The sequence below is a fragment of the Muntiacus reevesi genome, chromosome 13 (genome assembly GCF_963930625.1).
Source record: "Muntiacus reevesi chromosome 13, mMunRee1.1, whole genome shotgun sequence".
NCBI lineage: Eukaryota > Metazoa > Chordata > Mammalia > Artiodactyla > Cervidae > Muntiacus > Muntiacus reevesi.
This window is the reverse complement of record NC_089261.1, coordinates 9,252,680-9,261,995: the sequence shown is the minus strand read 5'-3', so window position 1 is coordinate 9,261,995 and position 9,316 is coordinate 9,252,680. Positions and strand designations below refer to the sequence as shown.

Sequence of the window (9,316 nt, the reverse complement as noted above, 5' to 3'; positions counted from 1 at the left end):
CCTACTGTGTTCCAGGGACCACCCTAGATGTTGGAGTTATGGCCATGCACAAAACAGGCAGAGTTCCTGGTCCCCTCGCACGTCTAGTTCATGGACTCTTGCTTGATGATGATCAGGAACTGCTCTGAAGGTGCTGGTTTCCTGTTTACCCCAGGGCCTTTGCACGTGCTGTCCTCTTGCATTCTTGCCTTCCTAAATACCTCCACCAGTAGTTCTACTTCCACCTCCTCATGGAGGCCCACATGAGCCCCAGGACCAGACTCATGGCCCCCCAGACTGGCCCCTCACAGCCTTGGAAATGCCCCATCCCAGCTCTTAGCCCAGTTTACAGTTAGATATTCATTTCTTTGTTTACTTGCTTATTGCAAGTCTCCTCTCTCTGAGCCTGTGTCTGCTCATTACTGTCTTCCAGGGCCTGACACTGGCTGGGTGTAAACTCAATGCTCAAGAAATATTTGTAGACTGAACACAATTTAGAATGTCACAGCATTGGAAGTTCAGAGCTGGCAGGCTTGCAGTGGGCATCGAGAACAACCCCACATTTAGCTGTAGCCCAGAGAGCGACAGAGACTTGCCCAGCCACTCACAGCTGATGAGTGAGCCAGGGCTGGAACTCGGGGATCTTTTTTCCTCCCGTTGGCGACTGACGTTTTTGTTATTCTGCCCTCAGATTGTGGGTCGGGATGTTTGGCTTAAGGGGTGTGTGTGTGTGTGAGAGAGAGAGAGATGGTCTGATAGCTGTCTAACGGGGTCACTGGCCTGGTAACTTCCCTGGTTTTATTTTCTAAACAGCTGGCTCCTCTTTGGGGAGGGGAGTTGGGGCTGCTGGGACCATCAAAGGGAATAGCTACAATCTAGGGCCCTGGCTCCTAAAGGGTGGGCATGATCTGTGGATTCTTGTATCCCTGTGCTCCAAACCTTCACTGGCTGCCTGCTGCCCCTGACGAATGCTGTCCCGAGCCTTTAGCCCCGCTCTCCCCCCGCCCTCCCACTGGTTCCTCCCTCTCGCCCACTTCGTGCTCCAGCACCACTTCCCCACAGCCCCTTATCCGTGTGTGGCATCCTCAGCCCCTGCCTCGCCCATGCTGGGCTCTCCTCCCCGAAGGACCTTCCTGGCTCTCTGCTCACTCACAGTCACGACCTCTAGGACAACCCCTGCCTCTCAGCGGACCTCTGTCTGTCATGGGGTTCCCTGAGCTCCCGGCTTCTCTCCTGCCATGGACCCGTTTCTGTTTCGTAAAAAAAAGCAATTTACATATGTGTGCTTCTGCTTGGAAGTCCATGAGCTTCTTGAAGGCTGGGCTGTGTCTGATTCACCTCTGAAACCTGCTTGGCACGGGTCTGGTGCACATAGGTGTTCATTAGGCATTTGATGGACGAATGAATGAATGAGCTCAGGAATAAATGAATGCAAAGGTCTGCTGACTCACTGGACTCCTCAGGACAGCCAGAGGGCCTGCTTCCAGTGCCCACAACTGACTTATGTCAGTTCCCTGGTGGAGCCTCTAGAATGCACCCTGCCTCACCTTCTCAGTCTGTGAAGTGGGGCCATGACCCCTGCTCTGGCCATTTCATTTTGGGGTATCGTGAGGCCGTGGATCTCAGGATGTTAGAGGGAACCCACAGAGCTTCCCACCCACCCCTGTAAACGGGGAAATGGAGGCCTGCGGAAGAAAAGGCTCTGGCGTCGGGTGTCTGAATTCCCTCCCTGCCTCAGGCCTGACCCTCCACGAATCCTTTAAGCACAGCCCAGCTCCCACTCTGTGCCCTGAGCTTCGGAAAACCTGAGTCACAGCTGGAGCCAAGCGCGGGGAATTTTCCTCCTCACTTCCAGGGGCCCCGAGCCTCCCTGACCTCGTCCCCTTGGGCAGGGGAGGCAGGATCCCTGCTCGATGGGCCCAGGGGTGCTCCACAGGACGGCCCGCTCTGTGTCTGTCGGCCTCAGCTCGCCCAGGGACCCGCGGTCAGGGAGGAAACGCTGCCTCTGGTGTCCCGGGCGTGGAGTGGGCACCGTGGAGGAGGGGGCGTCCGCGAGTGTGAGCGGGGAGGGGGACTGTGTGTGGCCGGGCTTGGCCCCGCCCCTCCCCCTGTCCCCACCCCAAACCCACTTAATGAAATCAAGCTGGATGGAGGGAGCGAGGGAGGGAGGGAGGGAAGGAGGAGGCGGGGAGGGCGGGGGAGGCAGGGGAGGGCGGCCGGCAGCCCAGAGCCGAGCCGCGGCCACCGGGCACCGCCACGGACTCCGACTCGCTCTGCTCCACCTGGCGGGACAGCCTGCGTGCAGAGGAACTGGTGAGTCCTGGGGCCCCCTCCTCTCTCGGGGAGCCCCGGGGTGTCTTGGAGTTCAGGGGGCCGGAGTGAGTGCTTTAGGGGGCTTCTCTAAGTATGTGTGAGCCGTGAGTGTGTGTCGGATGCTGTGTACGCGGGTGACCTGCGTTAACAGGACGAGTGGCCAGCCGTGTGTGCACCTGGGGTGATGCGTCCTGAGTGCGGCGCCGTGTTGGCCAGAGAGGGCGTGTGTGTGCAGTTGGGGCCTGGCTGTAGGGGATGTGTTGGAAAGTGGGCGCCGGGACGGGTATTCCCGGGGTCCGCAGGAGGGTGGTGTGTATGAGGGCGGTCCCATCTGTGGGGGCCCCCAGCGGGCTGGGGGTGCATGTGTGCACATGTTGTGTGTGTGTCTGTGTGTGTTTCCTGTGTGTCTGGGCTGGGGGTCCGTCAATCTGGGGCGTCGAGATGCTGTACGTCTGTGTCTTTTGTCCCCGTGTTGTGTGTCTGTGTATTGTGTGTGTGTGTGTGTGTGTGGGTTTCAAGACTTCAGGACTCCCGTCCTTCCCCAGGCCTCCCCTCCAAGGGGCCCAGGTCCCTGTCCTCGGCTGCCCTGGAGCAGGGGGTTCAGAGCTTCAGCCAGAACCCCTCCCCCCCCCCAGGCCACTAATTGAAGCCAGGTTTCTGTGGGCTCCCCTCCCCCTCTGGCCACCAGTCCCTGAGTGGGGGCAGGGCAGCCCCTGGCCCCTCAGCCTCAGGTCTTGGCGGGGTACCTTGGCCTTAGGGATGGATTTGAAGTATCTGCCTATTCCTGACCTCAAGTGGGGGCATTACATTTGAAAACAATGAACTCTGAGTGAGAGGGACTCCGAAGAGGGGCCCTGCTCCTAGCTTGGAGTCCTGGATAATCACGTGCTAGTAATTGACATCTCCGCTGGGCCAGCCCCCACTATTTCTTGTCCTAACAATAGTCCATGGAGGTGGCCTTATCCCCATCGTACAGATATGGAAACTGAGGCTCAGAGAAGTGCCATGCCTGATCTCAGGACACACAGCTGGGAAATGACCTCCACCCGGGTGTTCAGAGCTGCCTTTCCAGTCAGGCTCCATCCTGACTGCCTCTGTGACTCTGGGCAGGCCTTTCCCAGTGTCGGGCCTGGGTTTCCTCCTGGATGAGATCAGAGGGGTTGGCCTGACCTCACCTCCTCATGGCCTGTGAATTTCTGCGTCCTGGGAAAAAACTGAGGAGCAGGGAGGAGCTGGGGGCACCGATGGGCAGGACAATCATGTCAGAGCGCCCAGGGCAGCATGCCCACTCTACGGACTGGAAGTGGAGGCCCAGAGAGGTCAGGGTCACACAGCCATCTCCTGTGAGGCCCCGCCGGCTCCCCGCGCTCGGCCTGCATGTTTCCTAGGGAGCCCCGGGGAGAGGGGTCGTGGGGGCGTAAGAATGGACTCGGAGAGTCAGGGTCTCAGTCTTTAAGAGCCAGAAGTAGTTTGCGTGGCCTCTTTCCGTATCCTCTGCCCCAGCCCCCAAGGCTCTTGGGGAAAGGAACACTTTGCTCTGTGTGACTCATTGCTGTGCATGTGTGTGTGTGCGTGTGTGTGTGTGTCTGGTCCTGGATTCCTCGTTGGCTACAGCTTGGGGAGATTTCACTCAACGAGGTATTAATACCTCGTTGGTCTTTCCTGGAGGATGAGGGGAGAGTGAGCACATTTACACGTCAGGCGAGGGTAATCATCATTTGTCCACTGCGGGGTGGGAGAGTGCCGGCTGGTCTTGGATCTCTGCTGGGGTAGAAATTGGGCTGCTTCTGAATTCCACCAGCCCCACCCCCCGGCCCCGGGGGCAGCAGCAGCTCCCTATCAGGCGCTTTCTGAACGTGTGGTCTCGTCCGATCCTAACAGCTCTGACAGCTCTGAGAGGCAGGCCCTGTGCTCACCTCCTTGCCCCGCCCCCAGTTTACAGATGGGGAAAGCGAGGCCCAGAGGAGCCCGGCAGCAGAGCCAGACCCAGATGGAACCAGGATTCTAATCCTGGCCTAACTGGCCTCCTCAATCAGGTGCCTGCAGAGCTTCAGGGTGGAACCTTGACGACTGCCGCCCCAGGAAAGACCCCTGGTCTTCAGGCCCCACCTGGCCAGCCATCTACAGTGAGAAGTTTCAGCCGCTTCCATGAGAGGTCATTCCAGGGCTTGAGTCAAGGCGGCAGGCAGGGAGGTGACCTGTGAGGGGCAAAACCGCCAAAGATTGAGGCTGTCTGTAGGAACCTAGGCTAACAAGTAGCAGGGCAAGGCTCCTGAAGTTCGTGGAACTGCTCAAATCCTGGTCCCAGCTGACCAGTGATGTCGACCACGGAGTGTGAGCCCATTCCTGGGTTAGCCGGGGACACACTGGAGTGTGTGTGTGTGTGAGGGAGTGTATGTGTGGATTCTCAGAATCACAAGGAAGGAAGGTTCAAATCCCAGCTCTAACACTTAGCATCTGTGTGTCTTTGGGCAGGTCACTGTCTGTCTCTGGACCTCCAATTCCTCATCTGAAACACAGAGACAGTACTAGTGTTCTGGGCTTCTTTGGAATGGCACCCACAAAAGGGGCTCAGAGGAGCAACCTGTGGTAAAAGTACACGGTGATCTACTCATTTAAAGTGAACCTCTTGACTTCCCTGATGGTCCAGTGGTAAAGACTCTTGCTTCCAATGTGGGTTCGATCCTTGATCAGGGAACTAGGATCCCACATGCCATGGAGCCCCCCAAAGTTTTTTTTAAAAGAGCCCCTGGGTGAGTGTTACCTTGTCTGATGTTCTGGGAATTTCTTTTGCATTTTGCTCTCTGAGCCAGTTTGTCTAAATTCATGTCATTATTAGGAGGCACCAGGTCACTTGGAACAAGCCAGTCAATGGCCCCATGTTATTCCTACATGACCTCCTGAATCCCCAAGGCACCATGAGTGGGTACCATCACCTGCTCTGCAGATCGGGGCCTGAGACCTGGGCTCTCACGGGGACCTGCTGCAAGACGCTGGGCACCTGACTCCTCCAGTGTTGCTGAGGCCTGCTCCTTGCCTTCTCTGGGCTTCTGTCTCTCCCATCTGCATCCCCGAGAGGGGGTGCCCCAATCAAGGGCGTGTGAGGTTTTCCCATCCTGGCACTTGCAGCCTCATCCAGCACCAGAGACCTGGGCCCTCTGCTGGGCCAGGCAGGGGCTCTCAGGGGGCGGCCTGGGGGGGGCATAGAAGGGGTCCCTGGGTTTGTCTGAGAGGCCAGGCCAACTCACACCAGCTGGGAGAGTTAGTGCTTTAGAAGCCAGGCTCCTCTGTAAAGCTGGGCCATAAGGAATTTATTAGTCATCCAGGCTGTCTGGGCCAGGGAGGGTCTGGGGGTTCACGTCGGGAGCAGCCTACCCGCGGGGGAGGGAGGTGCGGAGTTCATCTGGATCCCATTTGGTGGCGGCCACAAGACTCAGGCTCCAGCTTTGTTTCAGGCACAAGCGTTCCCCCAGGGGGCTTTGAGGTGGGGGTTAGCCGTGGGGCACATGCTCACTCAGGGCCCTGCCAAGCTCAGAATCTGGATGCTTCAAAACTCAGGAATCTTCTGGTGACAGGACTGCAGACAGGCCAGGGGCAGTGGGGAGGGCTTCCTGGAGGAGGGGGTCAGCTTGCTCAGTTACTCACTGAACCCTCCCTCGGTGCCTGCATCCAAACTCCAGCTCTTCCTTAGCAAGGCTTTTAATCCCTCTGAGCCTCAGTTTCCTCACCTGGAAAATGGGGAGAATGTAGTACTACCCCCAGCAGGTGGTTCCCAGGAGTCAAGAAAAATTTCATCTAAGACAGGTAAAATGGGGCCTGGCACATGGCAAGCAATGAAAGAGTAAGTTCTTCTTATTCGTTGAGCCGAGTCCATCAAGATGCATTTACTGAGTGCTTACTGTGGGGTCCAGGACCCAGATATGATACAAAACCCTGAAGTTGCCGAGATGAGTAAGATTCAGCCTGTGCGCTCTAGAAGCTCAGAGTGAAGTGAGTAATTGGGGGTGGGGGTGAACCGACCTGAACCCCGGGATGGGATCCATTGCACAGTGGGGAGGCTTAGGCCCAGGGAAGGGAAGCGATTTGCTAGAAGAGGCTCTGTGTCCCCTGCATCTCCTCGGGGTCCCCTGAGGCCCTGGGGTCCCACCCTGACGCCTCTCCTGCCTCCCTTCCCCACAGGTCCCAGGCACCATGGTTTCCTCAGCGGCGCCCAGCCTCACCGTGTCTCTGCTGCTGCTGCTGCGGGTCCTACCCACGGCGTCCTACCCCGTGTCCCTGCAGGCCGGCTTCCTGGAGGACACGGGGGGCAGCGGGGAGGCCGAGGGCTCGTCGGCCTCCTCCCCGAGCCTCTCGCCGCCCCAGACCCCGGCCCTCAGCCCTACGTCGGTGGGGCCCGAGCCCACACCCCTGGCTGGCCCTAAGCCCCCCACCAACTTCCTGGACGGCATCGTGGATTTCTTCCGCCAGTACGTGATGCTCATCGCCGTGGTGGGCTCCCTGGTTTTCCTGCTGATGTTCATCGTCTGTGCGGCTGTCATCACCCGCCAGAAGCACAAGGCCTCTGCTTACTACCCTTCGTCCTTCCCCAAGAAGAAGTACGTGGACCAGAGCGACCGCGCGGGGGGCCCCCGGGCCTTCAGCGAGGTTCCCGACCGGGCTCCCGACGGCCGGCCTGAGGAGACCCTGGATTCCTCCCAGCAGCTCCAGGCTCACATCCTCGCCGCCACCCAGAACCTCAAGTCTCCCTCCAGGGCCGCCCCTAGCAGCGGAGACCTAGCCCAGGCGCCGGAGGGCAGGTCGGAGGAAAAGGAGAAAGGCCCCCGGGAGGCGGACCTGGAAGCCCAAGGACGTGCGCTTCCGGCGGAGAAACCCGAGGTGCCTCCGCTGCTAGAGGAGCCCTGCTCAGCGGAGGCGGACGCAGCTGCAGGCGCAGCGGCAGCCCCTGAAGGTCAAGGAGAGCCAGACGGGGCTCCCTCACTCCCCCAGGAAGCCGGGGGCCCAGCTAGTCCCCCCGAAAACCCCTGTGCTTGCGGCAGTGTACCCCCCAGCATCTAACTGCCCCCTCTCGAACTGCGGGCCCTGACTGTTGGACCCCTGGCCGTCACCTCCTTGGGCATAGAAAGGCCCTTGGTCCCTACCGCGCTCTGACCACCCCGCTTCCGCGGCCACTTCCCGCTGCAGATCCCAGCATGTCTGATCTTACTACAGTGGGCGGAGATGCTGGTCTCTGTCCCACCTCAGGAATCTCACAGACTTCGAGAACATCTGTCCCTGCAGCCCCAAGGCGCTCATCCGAAAGGCAGAGCTCCTCTGGGGACTGGGGGCTGGGGGTGGGGTGGGGTGGGGGTGTCCCCGTCACAGACACGTCCGCTGGGAAACAGACATCTCAGGTCCCCTGTTACAGTGCCGACGCCGCTGCTTTCCATCGAGGCAGGAAAGAGAAACAGAATAACTAGACGTTTTGGAAAAGGTTGAATGAATGGGGAGACGCACAGGGGCCTGGAGGTACCACAGAAGATCCATCAGGAGGTTTCTGTGAGGGCCCCCTGCACACAGCACGAGCGTTTCCCAGACTGGCTTCCCCGGAAGCAGGACTCTGAGGTCCGATGAACGAGTCGAGGAAACATTCTTCTCCGCTCTGTGCACCGCCCCACTCCCACCGGAAGTCCTCCAAGGCTCTGACAAGTCCTGCAGTCAAGGCACCCATGGAATCCGGCTTCGCTTAGCCTTTCCCAAACTGCTTTTGACCGTGGAGTACTTTTGTTTTTGTTTTACAACTACAGAGTAAAATCCTGCAGAGAACCCTCTGGAAGTTACTGCCCTAAATGTTCCACAGCGTGCCCCCTCCCCAGTTTCTGGATGGTCCAGGGTGAGGGTGGTGGGGTTTGGGGTCTCAGCCTCTCATCCTGCTACTTACTGCTGTGGGGATGGGGCAAATGAAGTTCACCTTTCTTGCCAGGGACTCCAAGAGACCTAGAAGTCGGCTGGGGGGTGCTGTGTGTGAGGGGACCCCATTCTAGGAGGGGTTGGAAGGTATGGGGGAGGGTTTCTGACACCCAGGCTGGAAGCAGGGGTCCATGGCCCCCCACCCTTCACACACACACACACACACACACACACACACACGCCTGGCAGCCTGTGCCCACAGTATTCTTTAGTCTTTGACAAGCGAGCCTGAGCTTCGTCCAGGATTTGGAGAGGCCCTGTGAGGGGGCCCTCTGCTCCATCCCTCCGCCCAGGCTCCCCCACCTCTGCACAGCTAGCTGTCCAGGTGCTGGAATATAATAAACCAGCACAATAAACCTTTATTCAGGCCTAAGCATCCTGGTTTTCTGGGGACGGGGAGAGTGAGTGTGCTAGGAGGTTGGGGGGGCATTTCCTCTGGGCTGTTCTGTGGGTGTGGGGCAACTTTCAGGGGGCGGAACACATCAACCTGGCCTCGGGGGCTGGATGGGTGTGGGAAATGGAGGAAGGGATGGATGCCCTGTGGGAACAGGGGCCGGAGTTTGTGCCCCAGAAGCCCTGGGCTCATGGCAACCGAGACAGTGTCCATGTGTGCCTCTGCTGCTTACGGTGTCTGCAGGAGAACCACCCACCTCTCCGTTTGCCCCAGGAGACAGGGGCCGTGGAGGGGCTTGGAGCTGAAGTTTTAGTTCCCCTCCTCCCTGCAGAATGGCTGAGGGCTGGTCTGGGTCTCAGGGACAGCCCACACTGGCCGCACCCTTGGCCTGCGGTTCCCCGGGGTGGAAGGCAGTCCCTGCCCTTTGTCTCCTCGCCCACCAGGCTCCTCCTGGCCTTTGATGGCGATTCCTGTGGTCACTGCTACCCCAGCTGCCAGCTGGAATCCAGATGTGGCTGGGCTGGGAGCACATGCTGGATCCCTGGGGTGATGGGGGTGGAGAGGCCATTCCCACCCCCACCCCCTGCAGCTCCTCTCCTCCACCGACCCCCATCCATCCGGAGGGGGCCGGGGTTTGGGTTTCATAACACACAATGGCCACTGTCTGGCTCAGTGGGGAAGGGC

At 59.2% G+C, this 9,316-nt stretch overlaps 1 protein-coding gene across 3 annotated transcripts; it reads left to right on the top strand.

Annotated features, from left to right (window-relative positions):
* The first annotated feature begins 2,177 nt into the window (after window positions 1-2,177).
* TMEM119 (transmembrane protein 119) lies at window positions 2,178-8,611 on the top strand. Of its 3 annotated transcripts, none has more exons than XM_065904927.1 (2): window positions 2,178-2,292; window positions 6,472-8,611. In XM_065904927.1, exon 2 carries the CDS (start codon window positions 6,484-6,486, stop codon window positions 7,345-7,347), a length of 864 nt encoding a protein of 287 aa, XP_065760999.1. In that variant the 5' UTR covers window positions 2,178-2,292; window positions 6,472-6,483; the 3' UTR covers window positions 7,348-8,611. The 3 variants fall into 3 exon arrangements, with proteins under 3 accessions (XP_065760999.1, XP_065761001.1, XP_065761000.1); XM_065904929.1 differs by lacking the exon at window positions 2,178-2,292 and adding an exon at window positions 4,970-5,045; XM_065904928.1 differs by lacking the exon at window positions 2,178-2,292 and adding an exon at window positions 5,926-6,282.
* Window positions 8,612-9,316: the final 705 nt, after the last annotated feature.

What these genes read in the sequence shown, in the direction of transcription:
- TMEM119 (XM_065904927.1), top strand. Translation starts at nt 6,484, where the DNA reads ATGGTTTCCTCAGCGGCGCCCAGCCTCACCGTGTCTCTGCTGCTGCTG.